Source organism: Oryzias latipes, chromosome 14, assembly GCF_053564925.1.
Source record: "Oryzias latipes strain Hd-rR chromosome 14, Olatipes_Hd-rR_3.1".
NCBI lineage: Eukaryota > Metazoa > Chordata > Actinopteri > Beloniformes > Adrianichthyidae > Oryzias > Oryzias latipes.
In genome coordinates, this window is record NC_136250.1 from 21142973 (window position 1) to 21162425 (window position 19453).

At 43.3% G+C, this 19453-nt stretch overlaps 1 protein-coding gene across 1 annotated transcript; it reads right to left on the minus strand.

Moving 5' to 3' along the window:
- Positions 1-647: 647 nt before the first annotated feature.
- rps6ka4 (ribosomal protein S6 kinase, polypeptide 4) lies at positions 648-17587 on the minus strand. The gene is made up of 18 exons (XM_023962366.2): positions 16499-17587; positions 14023-14094; positions 13269-13336; positions 13004-13154; positions 12786-12901; positions 12388-12495; positions 12226-12306; positions 7599-7702; positions 7363-7513; positions 7102-7263; positions 6657-6782; positions 5734-5867; positions 5566-5659; positions 5324-5494; positions 4645-4836; positions 4408-4567; positions 4176-4339; positions 648-2347 (listed from the first exon to the last, which is right to left on the minus strand). Exons 1-18 carry the CDS (start codon positions 16584-16586, stop codon positions 2126-2128), a joined length of 2364 nt encoding a protein of 787 aa, XP_023818134.1. The 5' UTR covers positions 16587-17587; the 3' UTR covers positions 648-2125.
- Between the last annotated feature and the right edge of the window lie 1866 nt (positions 17588-19453).

Consider the following 19453-nt stretch of genomic DNA (forward strand, 5'->3'; position numbering starts at 1 on the left):
CCAAAATCAACAAACCTGTCATTTTCTAGGACAGATTTTCTGCAGAGCGGCAGTTCATTAGAAATTCACCTCCGAGTTGTGGGCGGGACCACTGGCGTGGAATAAGCCAACCCTCATCAACCCACAACAAAAATGGCGAGCAATATCGTTTCTATCCAACCGTACCGTTTAGATCCAGATTCCACTTCAGACGGGGAAAACAAAGCCGCTCATGGATCTATTTGTTTTCAAGTGGATGCATCAGAATGGAGCAGAGCAGGGAGCTGGTGGTCCACCCAACAAATTTTCAACGTCACAAGTATGCTGTAAACTCAGAAATGAACTTATTTTAAGCTTAATTTTCATTATACATGCCCTTCATCATCAGAAAAGGTTAAAAACACCCAAAACAACTTTTTCATCAGAGTTGTTCTTTAAAAAAGTATTTTCCAGGTCCTTCTTAGGGATGCTTCAATCAAAAAATATCTAGTTCAAAGGTCTCCAAGTTTAAATCTGAGCATTTCTTTCAAATTTCCAAGAAAAAAAAACAATTATTTTAAATATTTTTTAAGATTCTTTTCAGCACTTTTACCTTTTTACAGTAAACTCAAACAAACACGTCCTTCATCTTTTTTTGTGTTTGATCCTAGAAAACAAACGCACACCCGTCAGTTTAAAGTACTGTTTATTTGCACCCATCAAAGAAAACTTGGTGCAAAAATGAAAAGTCCCAGTTACAACATCAGTGACAGTGCATCTCAACACAACAGCAATTCTGAAAGAAAAACATTAGAAAACAGATCACAGAGGACAAAAATCAGAAATGCCAAAAGGGTTGTGAAGTCAAAACAGGTTACCTTTAAAATGACTGGTTGAAATCTGCAATAAAAAAAGAATACAGTAAGTTGCAATAACGCCTCGTCTCGCGTGAGAATCTCAGCAGAACTGAAGTCCAGTCGCACTCCAGCTCGCACACGCACATGCACCATACAAAAGCCAAGTGATAAAAATCCCATAACCGAGCGATGATGTCATAATAAATAACAAGAAAAGCACCTTTAAAGCCAAAATGTGTTCAACTGTTCATCAATACGAGCAACAATCAATAAAATCATTACAGTCAGAGACTAAAATCATTAAAACACCAATTCATTTGACATACGGTACATGGTTGTGTTTTTTTTTTTTTTTGCAGAAAATCAATATATGTGTTTGTCCACATCTTTTTCACAGGACGGTCTCCTAAAAGTCCTCCTTTAAATGTCTCATTCTGAATCGTCTCCATTTCAAAGCTTTATCACATCGGTTTAAAACAAAACAAATCAAACCTGGAAAAGAAGACAACATCGTCACAAATAGAGCATCTCTGTAGCGAAACAAGCGGCGTCTGTGGGGGCCGTCAATGGCACAGAGAACAGCAACACTGTTTATGGGGGGGGGGGTCAAACATTCAAGCTGCACCTTCAACTGGACAAAAATCTGACGCAAAAGAAACAATAAAAAAAAGGAACGTGTTTTTTTAAAAAATGTTTTGTGGTTGTTTTTTTCTGGACTGCCACAGTAAGAGTTCTATACATCAGGAATGGCTTCTCTGTCTCTTCCCAGGCACTGCTTGATTACTTTGAAGTCATTTGTGAAGCCAAACCTCTGACGTTTGCAGGGATCCGTGGGCGTGGTAGTGTACAGCTGATAAACTAAAACAGTGAGAGGCAATCCTCCAATACCATACGGTCCTCTCAGTGATGATACTAGGGTTTGTTTGTTTGTTTGTTGGGGGGGGGGGGTCCAATTTGATCATTCTCTAGAAATAGTGCAAACGTCTGAACCTCCACCCAAAAATACCTCTGTGAGAAAGCTGCTTTCTGCTCCGAGCTCCCGCCTCGTTCTGGACTTAAAAATGTAGCCGGGAGCCGAATCAAAGCCTGGAAGGAGGGGGGATTCAATTCCTCCCATTCTGACCTGCTTCTGCTGCATTTATGCTGCAATGGCTCCTTCCTTCCCTAGAAATCCAGGCGTCTTGATTGTGCTAATTGTGCTTAGCCAATGCTGAGGCTCCTCTGCTTTACAGCTGAGGGGAGAAAGGAACGGGGATGTTTGGAACTGACCACTAGAGGGCATCTGCTTCATTTTTATCTCCTGGCAAAGGTCATTTGGCCTTGCTCTGCTTGGGGGTCACAGACTGCTTGGACTGCTCTTTGGACGCTGCTGCAGAGGCGGTGGAGGAAGTGGAAGAAGAGGAGGACGATGAGGACGAACTCCATCGTGTCTCCACGCCCGTGCTCGTCATCTTGAGCTTTCGGCGTTTGGCCAGGGGAGCGTGGTCGACGCTTTTCAGGAAAAAGCCTTCTCTCTTGCAGCGGTTGAAGGCCTACGTGAAGAGGGGGGTAAAAAAAACGTCAGCTTTACAGCTTTACATTGAAGTCTACGAGGAGTAGGAATGTCCCGATCAGATTTCTTTGGCTCCGATTCAGAGTTACATCAGCTTCTATTGAGTCCCGATCCGAAACTTTTGTAACAGGTTTTAAAAAACACAAATTTAAGTTTTCTTCTTTAATCATTTGAAAATTAACCGGAGAACTTCTGGGAAGAGCCTTGAATTAATAAAAATAGTGCAACTATCAAAATAGTTCTCTCTTTCGGCTTCTCCCATCAGGGGTCGCCACAGCGAAACAACCTCTCTTTTGAGGATGAGTAGCATGGTTAACTTGGCTATGTTTTCCGCCGGATGCCCTTCCTGACACAACAATTTAGCCGGGCTTGGGACCGGCACAGAAGCAGAGAAGGGAATAGGGAGCAGCCCAGATTCATACCCAGGTTTCACGGACCGAAGGCGCCGCAAACCAGCACGAGCTAAACTGGCTCCAGTTGAAAAACTGTTAACTACTATAAATAGAGGATAACTAGTCATGTGAGAAAGTTTAGGGATTGTAGCTTTAGGAACTTCAGAACATTTTTGATTCACTAATAACTTTAAAAAAGTGATTTTAAAGTTGTAGTTTTAGCATGACTTATTGAGTATTCATGACTATCTCCTACAGATGTAACCATTTATTACTTTTAGTTGTATTTGCGAGATTATGGATTTCTTTCTTTTGTGGGCGGTCCCTTGGCAGCCTCACCCAAAATCTGTGTTTTGAAATAGTACCTGTGGCAACACAGAGTTTCAGTACCTATCCCAGAAGAAAACTAGGCGGTACATGACTCAGTGAGCTCTCTGGGGACAAAAACTGTGCAGATAATGAGTGAACCTCTGACGCAAGATGGTTCTTGCGAGGTCTTGTTGTTGATTTGGTGTCGAGCTGCTCCAAGGCTACGTTCACACTGCAGGCTGAAACGACTCAATTCCTCCTTCAGGGTTAACTTCCCCGTTCGGACCCCCAGAGCGGGTTAATAAAGAGTCAATAGCAGTTCTTCTGGGGGAAGCCTTCTTTTAGTAACGTTCTCCTTCCTTCATAACACACAACATAAATGCGTGCCCCCACTGCCCCTCTCATTCCCGACTGCGCTGCACGCGCTTGCTCCTCTCTCTTACACACACGCGGCGCACGCGGCCCCAGCACATACACATCCCCATTCCACAACAGTGGGTCCAAGACGATCGTGGCTCCAGTGCCTTCTTAAAATGAGAAGATTGTAATTGTCCTTTGTGAAAATAAATTTCATACTGCAAAAAAGAGCTCCACTGTTGACAACACTGTTGTTGACATCCATTGTTAACATTAGCTACTTCCGCAAACAACGGGTGACGTCGTTCCCCGTTGAACTCTTCTGCACATGTGGGTCACTTCTGGGTCATTTCACGGTCACACAGGAGATCACAAAAGTTCGCAATTAGTTGGAAATGTGAACGGTCTTGCAAAAAAATCAAATTTTTTCAAAAAAATCGGAATTGAGCATTAAGCCCTGCTGTGTGAACGGAATCCAAGAGGCTTGGTGTGGTGTGCTTCCAACCAGCTATCAGAGCTTTTTAGTGGAAAATAAAACCGAAGACGCTGAACTACATTTGCTCATAAATAATTAAATATTGTCTTGGCAGCATTTTAAATCGATACAAGTATCGCATAAAATATCACGATATTTTACTGTTTTTTTTTCCCTACACCCCAAGGATACAACATCCGATTGCGACTGCAAAACTACATGTTCGGGCCTGTGTGATCGGATGGGGAATAAGGAGTAAATTCACAGGTATCGACCTTGTAAGTGGCGTTGACATAAGTGCGAACAGTCGGCCCGCTGGACTCCAACACGTCGGGAGTGCACAGAGGGGTGGTGGACATTGACGCCCCGCCCTGCAGCCAGCCGTTCTCCTTCAGATCCGAGAGTTTGAGGCGCATCTCCGGATCCACAGTCAGCAGGCCTGGAATCGCAGGAAAACAGTCAAAGCAAGAAGATCAACACGTCACTCAAGAAACCCGATCCACCAACCTTTCACAAGCTCTTTGGCGTCTTCCGATACACCCTTCCAGGGGTCTCCGTCCAATGAGAAATCTCCTTCTTTGATCTTCTGCATGATGTCTACGGCGTACGATGAGGTCATTCCACGCTGGTCGCTCTGAAACGGGACTTGCCCCGACAGCATGGTGTACTGTTGGACAAAGGCAGCTGTCAGCACTTCAGCAGGACTCCAGTGGAGCAGGACGCTGGGCGTCGGCGCCAAATTACCAAGATGACGCCGAGGCTCCACAGATCGCAGGATTTATCATATCCGGCCCGTTCGAAAAGCTCTGGAGCTGCGTACTGCAGCGTGAAGCACGGGGTCTGCAGGGGGGCGCTGCCGGCGGGGCACAGCCGGGCGAACCCAAAGTCGATGACCTTCAGAACAGAGTCCTCCCCATCGTCTGCAAACAGAACGTTCTGCAGGCCAACCAGAGGAAAGGCACCGTGATCCACGACGACCAAAAAACATTCACACTACTTTCATTAAAGACTACAAGATAAAAACTCAAGTGTCTTCTACATTTAATCCTCAGAGATGGACCTTCCTTCTTTCAGATTCAGTGTCACTCATGTGAAAACAAATAATCACTTAATGATTCTGTTCAACCTTAAAGACCCAAACTGATGAAAAGTGTTCTTCTGATGATGAAAATGAAGATTAAAATTCCATTTCGGAGTATTTCTTTATTGAAATAGTTGTGAAAAATGCTCTTTGCAGGTAAACAGATGGGTAGCAGGAAGTGGGGGCGGGGTTGCTCCGAGCCTACAGTCCCGCTCACAACAAGAGGTGAATTTCTAATAAACTACTGTCACTATGCAGAAACGATGTCCTGGAAAACGACACAGGTTTTTGGTTTTGGGCTAAAAATGTCCTAATCATAATTTAATTGCTTTCTGCTCCCACCTCTGGTTTCAGATCTCTGTGCACGACTCCGGCTTCGTGCATGAAGCTGACGGCTGACACCAGGCTCTGCAGCAGATGGCTGGCCTCGGCCTCCCCGAACAGCTTCTTCCTCTTGATCCTCTCCAGCAACTCCCCACCTCGGAGAAGCTCCATCACTAAATATGTGTGATACTGAAAGAGCGGGGGGATAAATGGAATGTTTTGTGCCAATAACGGCAGATTCCTTCCTTCCTGCTTCTTACCTGGTCGGTGTAGACGTCGAACAGCTTGACGATGTTGGGGTGAGCCTCACACTGCCTCAAAGCAGCGATCTCCCTCTGAGTGTTTGCCTCCATTCTATCATCAGAAAGCTGTTAAGAGTCTTGGAAGACGAATACAAGTTATTACTGCAGCATCCCGCCTCCACTGACCTGCGGCTGACGATCTTGACGGCGTACTCGTGGCCGGTTTGCTTGTGTCTGCATTTCCTGCAGACAGAGAAACTGCCCTCGCCAAGCGGCGGCCCCTGAAGGTCCAGCTCATAGTGCAGGAAGAACTGAGACTCCTGAGCCAACAAACAAGAAAGGTTACCAGAGAGTTCCAAGAAGAAACACTTTAGGTGGAAGCTAGGTCACATATCCCAGAATGCCTCGGTTCAGAGCTTTTCAGCAAAATCAGCAAGTGGCAGCATTTGTAATTGGGAGGACAGAGTTGCATTTTCACACACCAAGTTCAAATTAAACGGCCACCAGAGGATTTTTTGACATCAGTTGGTGGACATTTGGGGGTCGGGCGATGTCTGTCCAGAGGGTGGCAGGAAGGCAGCAGAGTGATCATTGACTGACAGGAGGGTCTCTTCAAAATAGTCTGATGATCAGCCACCCCCATGCCCCCGTGTTGACATCTCACTGCCACCATTGGATGGTTTGAAATCGTACAGTAGCAGCGCGGGCCCCTCGACAAGGGCTGTTGACATGGACCGGGGTCCCGGCGATGAGCGGACGTCAATCTGGCGATCACCCTGGGTCCTCCACATACATCCTGCTGTGGTTGGACCACTTGGACCTTCATTTGGGCGGGATGTTGTCTAAAAATTAGAATGTGTGCCGCTTTTTATACTGCATGCCCCCCGGCAGCAGGGGATCTGAAAGCGCGACGCCTCCCCACTGCAGCTGTGGCATAAATGATCCTTCTCTGTTCTCAGTTGACGCTTATCGATGCAAACACACATCAAACCACTTCGGCTCCAAAAATGACCTTTAGTTAGCAGAATTGAGTGTTTTCATGGCTGGAAATCAATTCAAGGTTTAACAAAGTCTCTGCTTCAGTCGCATCTGGATGTGTCTGTCCGTACCTCTAACATGGCACTGCGCTGGACTGAAGCCGACGCCGGGCGGTCCACTTTGACCTGAGACTCCATCAAGTCACCCATCACGGCGTTTTTGTTGAACAAGATGGACGGAGCAATGAAGGAGTAACCCTAAAGCAAAGGAGAGGTGGAACAAATACATGTTCAAATTCAGCTAAAATATTACGACTTATTAATAACAATACCATATTAACAAAGGAAATGGTATGTTTGCAAACAGTAACTTACTACCAGCAGCTAACTTGTATTTTGGCCAGAATTACTATTCTTTCCAATTACAAAGTTTCTGGTGGAGTAAAGTTTATTAGAATAAATGAAGAAATGGGGTACATATTGATATTGATATGTATTTATTTTTTTACACATCAGCTCTCTTTTCAGCCTCTTGCCTCATTTTTCAAACATAACATGTGATTTTCGAGGTGAAGACCTTAAACAGCCGGTCTGTGCTCGGCGGCGTGCTCGCCGGAGAGTAGACGGGATCCATCCCAGTGAATTCTTCTGAAAAATTGCCCACATCCAGTTCGTTCTTCAGCTCTGGCTTGAAGGGGGCGACCACTTGCTTCTTCGCCAGGTCTTCCCAGTTCAGTCCCTGCAGGAGGAGGAGGAGGAGGAAGAGGAGGAGCAGAGAGGAGGTTCACACAAACACTAAACAAGGAAATGGGGAGGGAGGTCTGTGTGACGGAGGAACCTTGAAGAAAGGATGAGCCTTGATGTCCTCGGCTCCTCGAGGACCGGAGCCCAGCCTTTTGTGAGGATCCTTCACCAGCAGCTTCTTCAGGAGGTCCTGAGCAACGGATCGGATCATGGAGGGGAAAGGCGGGTCGCAGCGCAAAATACGCCTGAGGAGAAGAGGAGAGCGCCGTTTATAATCGTTTACAGAAACAGATCGGTTGATCTGTAAAGGTAAGAAACAGGAGAGCTTACTTTGACACCTCACTTTGGGAGTTCCTCTCTCCTTCCAGAGTGAAAGGAGACGCCCCCGTTAGGAGCTCAAACATCAGGATCCCGAGACTCCACCAATCCACAGACTGAGACACAACAGAACAACCCCAGTGTGACAGCAGAACGCTTTCGGAAAAATATTCAAACTGCCTTCACAAAGTTAGGATTCAGTTTTCACTTTGAATCCTTCTAGAAAAGACCTTTTCAACAGAACTTTATTTGTTCTTTATATTAGAAGAGTTTGAGGTAAAAGCTAAACCAAAGTGGAAGCTGCTTTGCTAAAATCATCAACAGGAAAGAGACAACAAATGTCACCTCAGCCAAAGCAATGAATTTGTTTTTATTTGTATTTGTTTTAACCTTTATTTATCCAGGCAAGACAGATTAAGAAAACAAAAGTTCTTATTTTCAACTGTAGCTTGGGAAAAGGCAAGACTTTTTGAGAAAGAAAAAAATAACGAGTTACACGCGACACAAAACAAAAATTAGGATAAAACTGCAGTAACAGATGATCACTAAGATTCCTTTTCAAAACTGTCTTTGAAATAAAAGTGTCCATTCAAAGGGTTTTTTGGAAATTATTCCAGTATCTAGGAGCTGAAGACTGAAAGGACGAAATCAAATAAAATCAAATTTAAAATAAATAAAATGTAATATAATAAAAGTAAATAAAATAAATTAGCTCTCCATTATTGTTTAAATAAAACATATTATAATTCAAAAATTCAGTAAAAAATAATATTTTAAAATGTACATATAAGGTGCGTCATAAATGTTTACTTCATTACATACTAAATAACATTAAAATAACACAGAGGGAGTACAATTTGAATCTAAAGTTAAAGAATGATGCCTTTTACTCTGGTTAGAAAATGACCATCAACCACTAACTGAACCGGCTAAATCTATAAAACTATTTAAAAGTGATGTTACTGTTCCAAAACAGTGAACAACAGGAATTGTTGGTTCTTTGGTTTACATTTTAGAGCTATATTATGCGCTTAATCTAGCCACAGGGGTTGCAAGCCAGTTGCCTCTGTGCCGGTCCCAAGCCCGGATAAATAGAGAGGGTTGCGTCAGGAAGGGCATCCGGCGTAAAAATTGCCAAAATAACCATGCGAATCATCCACAGGAACACTTTAGACATACCGGATCGGTCGAGGCCCGGGTTAACAACGACCGCCACCGATGCTGTTAACCTACAGGGTGTCGGTGGAAATTTGACTACTGTTGGTCGAAGAAAGAGGGGAGGCAGAAGGGTCCGTGGCCAGAGAGAGAAGGGAAAAGGCAGGAACATAGGTTTGAGAATAGAGACTCTTAACGTTGGCACAATGACAGGGAAAGGCAGAGAGCTGGCAGACATGATGGAGAGAAGGAAGGTAGATGTACTGTGTGTGCAGGAGACAAGGTGGAAGGGCAGCAAGGCACGTAGTATTGGAGGAGGATACAAACTGTTCTATCATGGTGTTGATAGGAAGAGAAACGGGGTAGGAGTGATTCTGAAGGGGGAGTTTGTAAACAGTGTTCTAGAGGTGAAAAGAGTCTCAGACAGGATGATGAGCCTAAAGTTAGAAATTGAAGGGGTGATGGTGAATGTAGTAGTGGGTATGCGCCACAGGTTGGCTGTGAGTTAGAAGTGAAGGAGAGATTCTGGAGTGAGTTGGATGAGGTCATAGAGAGTTTCCCCAGAGGAGAGAGAGTTGTTATTGGAGCAGACTTTAATGGCCATGTTGGTGAGGGCAATAGAGGTGATGAGGAGGTGATGGGCAGGTTTGGTGTGAAGGAAAGGAATCTGGAGGGACAGATGGTGGTGGACTTTGCGAAGAGGATGGAAATGGCTGTAGTCAACACTTACTTCCAGAAGAGAGAGGAACATAGAGTGACATACAGAAGTGGAGGTAGGAGTACTCAGGTGGACTACATCCTATGTAGACGAGGTCATTTGAGAGAGGTTAATGACTGCAAAGTGGTGGTAGGAGAGAGTGTAACCAGACAGCACCGCATGGTGGTGTGTAAGATGACTCTGGAGGTCAGGAAGAAAAAGAGAGGGAAAACAGAAAAGAAGACCAAGTGGTGGAAGCTACAGAATGAAGAAACTTGTGAGGAATTTAGGCAGAAGTTGAGATAGGTTCTGGGTGGTCAGGATGAGCTTCCAGATGACTGGGAAACTACAGCAGAGATTATCAGGGAAACAGGTAGGAAGGTGCTAGGTGTGTCATCTGGAAAGAGGAAAGACGGTAAAGAGACTTGGTGGTGGAATGAGGAAATACAGGAATGCGTCCAGAGGAAGAGGTTGGCTAAAAGGAAGTGGGATGTAGAAAGGACTGAGGAAGGTAGACAGGAGTACAAGGAAGCGCAGCGTAGAGTGAAGAGAGAGGTGGCAAAGGCCAAACAGAAAGCTTACGATGAGCTATATGACAGGTTAGACACAAAGGAAGGAGAAAAGGACTTGTACAGGCTAGCCAGACAGAGAGACAGAGATGGGAAGGACGTGCAACAGATAAGGGTGATTAAGGACAGAGATGGAAAGGTGCTAACAACCCAGGAGAGTGTACAGAAAAGATGGAAGGAGTATTTTGAGGAGCTGATGAACGTGGAAAATGACAGGGAAAGAAGGGAGGAAGATGTGGTTGTTGTGGAGCAGGAAGTAGCAGAGATTGGAAAGGATGAGGTTAGGAAGGCTCTGAAAAGGATGAAGAGCGGAAAGGCCGTTGGTCCTGATGACCTACCTGTGGAGGTATGGAAGTGCTTAGGAGAGACAGCAGTGGAATTTCTAACGAGGTTGTTCAATAGGATTCTAGAGAGTGAGAAGATGCCTGAGGAATGGAGGAGAAGCGTTCTGGTTCCGATCTTTAAGAACAAGGGTGACACGCAGAACTGCAGCAACTATAGAGAAATAAAGTTGATGAGCCACACAATGAAGCTGTGGGAAAGAGTAGTGGAAGCCAGGCTTAGGAAGAAGGTGGAGATCTGTGAGCAGCAGTATGGTTTCATGCCCCGTAAGAGCACCACTGATGCCATTTTTGCTTTGAGAATGTTGATGGAAAAGTACAGAGATGGTCAGAAGGAGCTGCATTGTGTGTTCGTAGATTTAGAGAAGGCGTATGACAGGGTGCCGAGGGAGGAGCTGTGGTACTGTATGAGGTCGTCTGGAGTGGCAGAGAAGTATGTCAGAGTAGTTCAGGACATGTATGAGAGTAGTATGACGGTGGTGAGATGTCCTGTAGGTCAGACAGAGGAGTTCAAGGTGGAGGTGGGACTACACCAAGGATCAGCTTTGAGTCCTTTTTTGTTTGCTATGCTGATGGACAGGCTGACAGACGAGGTAAGACAGGAATCTCCCTGGACAATGATGTTTGCGGATGACATTGTAATTTGCAGTGAGAGTAGAGAGCAGGTGGGGGAACAGCTAGAGAGGTGGAGGTTTGCTCTGGAAAGAAGAGGCATGAAGGTCAGTCGTAGTAAGACAGAATACATGTGTCTGAACGAGAGGGATCAAGGTAGAAGCGTTAGGTTACAGGGGGCTGAGGTGAAGAAGGTGCAGGAGTTTAAGTACTTGGGGTCAACAGTTCAGTGTGATGGGGAGTGTGGAAAAGAGGTGAAGAGGCGAGTGCAGGCAGGTTGGAGCGGGTGGAGGAAAGTGTCAGGAGTGTTGTGTGACAGAAGAGTGTCAGCAAGACTCAAAGGAAAGGTGTACAAGACAGTGGTGAGACCAGCTCTGCTCTATGGGTTAGAGACGGTAGCAGTGAGACAGAGACAAGAGGCTGAGATGGAGGTAGCGGAGATGAAGATGTTGAGGTTCTCCTTAGGAGTGACCAGGTTAGACAGGATAAGGAACGAGTACATCAGAGGGACGGCTCATGTTGCCTGTGTTAGCGACAAAGTCAGAGAAGCCAGACTGAGATGGTTTGGACATGTTCAGAGGAGGGATAGTGGATACATTGGTAGAAGGATGTTGGAGATGGAGCTGCCTGGCAGGAGGGCAAGAGGACGGCCAAAGAGGAGATACATGGATGTCTTAACAGAGGACATGAAGTTGGCTAATGTTAGGATAGAAGATGTTCATGATAGAGTGAGGTGGAAAAGGATGATTCGCTGTGGCGACCCCTGATGGGAAAAGCCGAAAGAGAAAGAAGATTATGCGCTTAAACTAAGGAATCCACATCTGATGTTATCTTTTGTGTTTATTGTTTTTATGGGGGGGGGGGTTATTAATTAGACACAGAAATAAGTTTTCTTCTTTTTGTTCCCCTTTCTTCACGTGTTGGATTGTTTATTTTTGAAATTGTTTAGTGGGAAATAAAACACGCAAATAAATTACAAATAAAACAAAATAAAGTAAAATTTTAAAAAATTCACCTAATTCAAAATGGAATTTAATTTTTGAATTTCATTTACTTTTTTAAAGCAGAACTTTCTTTAGACAATAAAGATTTCTCCCTCACTGACATGTTATGCTAAAGTAGGTGAAAAATAAGGGAAAAGTAGGGAAAAAGAAAGATTAAAGGTGTTGCACACTTTTACAGTTTCTCGAAGGCGGAGCCACAGAAGTGAAACATTCGTTTGCACCTAAACGCCAGTGTTTGCCGTGGGACGGTCCGGTGTTTACCTTGCCGTGCCCGGCCTTCCCCCTGATGATTTCTGGAGCCATGTATTCAATGGTGCCGCAGAACGAGTAGGTTCTTTCCTTCTGCAGCAGAGAGAAACGTTTCCCACGTCAGTGTTTTGCACATGGACTGTCTGACAAAGCCTGGACCGCGGCGCCGCATACCTCCTCCTCCAGGAACTCTTTGCTGAGGCCAAAATCTGTCAATACCACATGGCCTTCGCTGTCCAGGAGAATGTTTTCCAATTTGATGTCTCGGTACACGATGCCAAGCTGCACAGAAGCAAAAATGAAAAAGACCGGCCATGTTAGTTTAGGGAAACAAAAGATCCTGCAGAGCTGAAATGAGAAAAGGTTTTTTTTGCCAAAACTACAATCTTCAGAAGATCTCTAAAAAAAATTAAACAAAGCTAAGGAAATCATTTGATTTTACATTTATATGCATCTTTAACCTACATGTCAAATGAATGTTTTTCAGTTTTGGACAGAAAAGATTTGTCTGGAAGTTGTCTAAACCCAGGTCATGAATATGACTCTTAACACGTGACAGGAGCGGCTCTCGCCTTGTGCAGGTGCTCCAAAGCCAGGATTATTTCCCCGATGTAGACTCGCACCGCGTCCTCGGAAAAGTGATCCCGCTGGTACAGATGGGTAAACATCTCCCCACCGCTCACGTAGTCTGCACTCACACACAAACAGGAGCCGGCGTTAACGCACATGCAGCGACACAAAGCCACGGAAACCTTTCAGCTATTCTTCATCATCAACTCCCGAGACTGACCCAGGATGAGGTGCAGCTTGCTCTGGGTCTGAAAGGCGTAGTGAAGCGTGACCAGGAAGGGAGACTGACGGATGTGCTCCAGAACCTGCCTCTCAGTGCGAGTGTGTTCTGTTGTCTTTGCTTTCTGAACGATGGCTGCTTTTTTCAGGACCTGGAGGAGCAGCAGATCAAATATCACTGGGATCAAGACATCTTCAGTGAGTCCTAAACTCTAATAAAAGGCCAACTTCACACCACTGCAGCTCACTGAAAACATGAAAGTTACCTTCATGGCATAGAGCTGGCCCGCATCATGACCGCTGTTCTTCCGGACCAAAAATACCTTTCCATAGGCTAGAAAAAGACAAAGTACAGGTAATTTGTGAACAATAACATGCCTCCATTTGTTTTGACCTAAATTATGCAATAAAACACCCTTTTCCTGTATTCACAAACAGAAAAACAGTTTTGTTCCAATATTACGATGAAATTTGAGATCAGCGTTTGCCTACAGACAGATTTGCCATAACAATGTTGTTGTACTTGTTGCAATGACAATAAAGGTTCAATTCAAGTCAAGATTGGGAAAATCCAACCACTGATGTTGGAATTGGTGAAAATTTCACTTTCAAACCCACAAAAACTATAACAAAAGTTAAGACCAGAAAACAATGAGATTTCTGGATCCGATCGTTAAATGTATGAAGGATACAAACGTGAAGTGAACAGCAGTGTCCTAAATGTCTGATAAAAGTCCAGCATTAAGAAGTAAAGGACTTTGAATTGACTTGTGTCAATCCAAAAAGAACTCTCCAATGAAAACCAAATGAGCATAAACGGGTTAATGTAAAGAATATATATGTTCTTCCATATCCTGTGGAATACTTTAACTCAAAGTTTGTCAAAAATCTCAGGAAATCTCAGGAAATAAACAACATAAAATACATTGTCCCAGCTATGAATCTACCTGGCATTGACATCTCACTCATATTCACAATATCGTCCCCAAAAAAAGTCTCATCGTGGACGTAGACTCCTACCTCCAGTGCCTAAAACCTTCAGAAGCTCAAAGTTCTCCATCCCGACCCTTTCTGTGTGACCTGTGAGGTTGGCTTGACAAAAAAAAGAAAAAGATAAAAACTATTGGTTATTTCAGGCAAAACACATCTTTAGAACAAACAGCAAGGACTCGATCATTTGAGAAATCCTAGCTTTACATGCCACAGAATACAACTTTCTTTATGTTGTTCTTTACCTTCCAGCATATCTTTACAGGGGTCAGCACACTGATTCACACGGGGTTTTTAAAATGGATGCCCTTCCTGACAAAAACCCTGGATTTAAACCATGCAGGGGACCGAAACAGGGAGATCCCGACTTGGGGCCCAAGCCATGTTGGACCAAAACATGCTGGTAGGTATAATTTTTTATTTGGGAAATGGATTTTTATTCATGCTTGTGTGAAATCCGCTCAGGGTCATGGGGCCACCGGAGCGGGTTCATGGCTACTGATGGGCAAAGGTGGGGTACACCCTGAACAGGACGCCAGTCTGCTGCAGGGCAACACAACCACACAAACAATGCACACCTAGGGAGAATTTAGTGTCACCAATTAACCGATGAAGCATGTTTTTGGACTGTGGAAAGAAACACATGCATGAGGAGAACATGCAAAGTCCACACAGAAAGAGAGAACTAGGGATAGGCCAATTTATTTTTTTCCGGGCAATACCGATAACCGTTATTTGCTGTGGCCAATAGCCGATATTTTCGGGTACCGATATTTTAGTGATTAGATTAGCAAAGTTTAGATTTCCCTTTTTGTTCCTTTATTAGAAATGGACAACTTTAGTTTTACTGGACAATGACATTTAGGCCTCCACATTAAATCCCAAATTTATTATTAATGCGATATCAAACTGTGCAAAAGACGGCAAAAATTGCAATAACCTTAAATGTGCTAAAACAATCTTATGGCAGCTTGAAGTATTTAACAAATCAAATAAATCCCTTTATGCATTTGACCAATTGGATGGAGCCCTTTGATCTTAGATGCTCACCTCTGTAGACGAGGGTCATTTGGAGTACAATTCAAGTTATATTGACTTATTTAATTAAACTGTTGCAGATAAACGGAAATGATCTATTTAGATGTTAGTACAGCCCTAATCACATTGTACTTGGCCTTTTTAACATACAGCAAAGGATCTCATGGGAACTTTAAACCTTGAAAATATATCTAAGCGTTCAGAGCATTTATTAAATATTGTACATAACTGTAAACCATATAAGCACATTTCATCTCAAAATGTGCTGAATTCGTAGTGGGACTGAGGCTGCTTGTGATCATGCTGTGCAAATCAAGAACATTCTGATTTATTGAAAAAGGACTCTGATGCTTTTATATTTATTTTTTGACAGTTGAGTCAATCTCAGTGCAATACTTGTGTAGCTGCCACAAAACTGAAATAAGATTAAAAATAATTTCAGTGACATCATTCACTTTTCAGTGAAGATGTTAAAAATTGTTGGCATATTGATGAATCACTAGTAAAATGTCTGAATAAACACCACGACGTGTTTTTATCTTGTTGTATTAGAATTCATTTTAATTTTACAAATCTTTACCATTTACTTGCTCCAATCTTTGAAAACTTGTCTCCTTTTATTCAGTATTTCTTGTATTTATAAGAACTTCCACACATTGCTTACTTGACAACTTGCTGTCAGAGTGCAATCAGAACCGTTACTCCAGCTATTAGTTTGAGATTTTAAAATGGATTATAATATATTGATGTAACCACAATATTTTCACTCGTTCAAAGCCTTAATTCAATTTTGTCGTGTATTTTTTCCCCATTGCCAGGGATCTCTTAGGAACAACATGTATCCCTCTCAAAAATAACATTTACCTGAAAACAGTCAATTACTGACTATGACTGTAAACATAAGCTTCCCAATCTATTAGGAACAAGCACACATTTCAAGAATAAAATGCTTCTAAAAACAGTCAGAAGCGTATTGGTCGAGCCCAATACCGCCCATAGAAAGAACCCAGCTGGGATTCGAACCGTGCAGAGTGGTGAGAGCGCTAACCACTGCACCCCTTGAGTACCTATTGTATGTATGTAAAAACATTTGATAAAATATTATCTATAATTCATACATATGTATGATTAAATCTACAGTATCACAGGAGACACATTTCAGGTTGTGTTGATATTTTTCTGGGGGCTAAATGTGTTCTGAAACAGATTATGTAAGTGGGAACAGATTTAATATCCAGCTCCGTTTGCTTACAGCTATAAGCGTCATGTTGCACCATATCTAAGATGTGCCCCATGGGGTTTGGCAGATGAAAAATGAGAGCAGTTTCATGCGATTTGGGGTTTTTCTAAAACAGAAATATAGATTTTAGGAAGAATAAAGTTGTTGGTTTTTTGTAAAGATGTTCAACGATACCAAGATTTCTAAACATGCCACAGAAATGGTAGAGGAAAGCTTAGTGGAACATACCATTAGTGATCTGATGCTTAACAGTCGAGGTCTCCTCGTGACTTTTTCCATCGGAATCATCACTGCTATCAGATGCGTCTCCAGACATCACTCCACCGATGAGGAAAACTACACACTGTCTGCTTTGAATGACGCTACGCACCAACTGAATACAACTTCCCCAAAAACTAGCGCTTCGAGCTCAGATATGAATGGATCTCTATAGACGGCGCCGCATTGCGAAATAAATGCACGCAGATTATCGGAAAAACTGGACGGAAAGCTGGACACAATGCAGTCTCCCCGATACCCCTGAATGTGCCATCCTGGATTTATGCATCATTTCTCCTAATCCCGATCGATAGACTTCTTTTTTAAAAAGACTGTGTTTTTGACCGCTAAATAAAAACAATCTCCACTATCATGATCTGTGCGGAGGAAGTGGGCAACTTTCGACGTCTGCTTGTTGAATATATGTTAGTTGCTAACAAAGTTCAAACAGTTTACGGAGCTTTAATTACCATGAACAAATAAACGAAGGTTAATTGGAACAGCAGGTGACAATTCGTAAAGTTAATCTCACTTTTAGGGGGGGAAAACGACCGATTAAATGAATCAGTGGTCGTACGTTAAAAAGCTAAACTTAGCGATACTCACGGAGCGAAACAACACGAAAAAGCAAACACAACGTCACCTTATTTGATAGGGTAGTTGTAGTAAAATGAGGAGGAAGTATTAGCAAGTAGCCAGCGGATCGCTTCAGTTGTCCGTCAAAGTTTGGACGGTAAGCTAACGGCTAATGTTTTGTTAGCCGTGTGTTAACTGACGTCGTCACATCCCAGCACGCGCGTCATGACTAAAACAGTCATTTCAATTGTTTCTTTCTCGTCTCCGTTTTCACTTCAACACATAAATTACAAGTTGGCTACACTGTTTCCATGTCGCTTTCACTAGTTTCCCTTACAGGCTGTACAATGCTAACACCAGGACGCTTTCGACACAACCTGGGCGACGGCCTGTCACGTGAACAAAGTGGGTGGGCGGGGCTTATTGGTTTAAGGGGGTGGAGCGCTGAGATTTCAAACTCCTATGCGGTTCGCAGAGGGTGGATGTATTCCCGCCTCCCACTATACCTTTACATAAATGCAGAGAAAGTACAGTCAGTCATGGCCAAAACTTTTTAGAATGACACCAACATTGGTTTGCAGCTAATCTGCTTTTAGATCTTTGTTTCAGTTTCTGTGACGTACTGAAATATAATTACAAGCACTTCAAAGGCTTTTATCAACAATTACATGTCATTTATGCAAAGAGTCAGTATTTGCAGTGTTGGCCCTTTCTTTCTCAGGACCTCTGCAGTTCGACTGGGCATGCTCTCAATCAACTTCTGGGTCAAATTCTGACAGATAGCAGCCCATTCTTTCAGAATCACTTCTCGGAGTTTAGTGGGTTTTTGTTTGTCCACCTGCTGCTTGAGGATTGACCACAAGTTCTCAATAGGATTAAGATCTGGGGAGTTTCCAGGCCATGGACCCAAACTTTCAATGATTTGGTCACCCAAACAACTTAGTTATCAATTTTGCCTTATGGGACGATGCTCCATCATGCTGGAGAATGCATTGTTCGTCACCAAACTGTTGTTGGAATGTTTGAAGAAGTAGCTGTTGGAGGGTGTTTTGGTACCATTCTTTATTCATGGCTGTGTTTTGGGGCAGAATTGTGAGTTAGCCCACTCTTTGGATGAGAAGCAACCCCACACATGAATGGTCTCAGGATGCTTCACTGTTAGCAGGACACAGGACAAATGTTAGTGCTCACCTTTTCCTCTCCGGACAAGCCTTTTTCCAGATGCCCCAAACAATCGGAAAGAGGCTTCATCGGGGTGATATGACTTTGCCCCAGTCCTCAGCAGTCCATTCACCAGACTTTTTGCAGAAGATCAATCTATCCCTGATGTTTGGTCTTTTTTTTTGGAGAAAAGTGGCCTATTTGCTGCTCTTCTTGACACCAGGCCATCTTCCAAAATACTTGGCCTCACTGTGTGTCCAGATGCGCTCACATATATGCAACTGAGCGAGCTATGCACTGGTGGCACTCCGATCCTTCAGCTGAATCCTCTTCAGGAGATCATCCTGGCACCAGCTGGAACTTCTTGGACGCCCTTAAGCCTTCTTAACAAGTTTTTGATGATCCTATAAATTGTTGATTTAGGTGCAATCTTAGTAGCCACAATATCCTTGCCTGTGATGGCTGCACGCGTTTCTTTGAAGGTCACTATGGTTAACAATGACAGAACAATGATTTCAAGCATCATCATCCTCCTTTAAAATGTCAAGTCTGCCATTCTAACCCAATCAGCCTGACATGATGATCTCCAGCCTTGTGCTCATCAACATTCTCACCTGAGTTAACAAGACGATGACTGAAATGATCTCAGCAGGTCCTTTAATAACAGCAATAAAATGCAGTGGAAGGTTATTTTTAGGATTAGATTCATTTTCATGGCAAAGAAGGACTATGCAATTCATCTGATCCCTCTTCTTGAGTATACGCAAATTGCTATTATAAAACCTAAGCAGCAACTTTTCCCATTTCCAATATTCATGTAATTCTCATAACTTTTTCCCACGACTGTACACTTCTCCCTCGTTCCATTTAAAAAGTAAGGCTGTATTAATTCACCAGAAGAAATTTTAGCTGCAGCTTTATACGTTTAACTGACGACTCATGGCTTCATTTATGTCAATCTAGTCCTTAAACCTTCTGCAATAAAATGGTTTTTATGATTGTAGCATTTTATGAAGGACATATATAAAAAAAAATTATGACCAAAACTGCATGATAAAGCTTGAAGCTGTGACACAGGACCTGCAACAAGGCACAAGCTCCCTGCTCCGCTCCATTCTGATGCATCCACTCATAGACTACATCCATGTACGTCTTTGTTTTCCTCGTCTGAGCTGTAATCTGTCTCAA

What these genes read in the sequence shown, in the direction of transcription:
- rps6ka4 (XM_023962366.2), bottom strand. Translation starts at nt 16,586, where the DNA reads ATGTCTGGAGACGCATCTGATAGCAGTGATGATTCCGATGGAAAAAGT. An exon ending in GAAGGTTTTAGGCACTGGAG is followed by an intron (nt 13,337 to 14,022) that starts GTAGGAGTCTAC and finishes GTCTTTTTCTAG; the next exon opens with CCTATGGAAAGGTATTTTTG. An exon ending in AGCGCAGTGCCATGTTAGAG is followed by an intron (nt 5,868 to 6,656) that starts GTACGGACAGAC and finishes TTGTTGGCTCAG; the next exon opens with GAGTCTCAGTTCTTCCTGCA.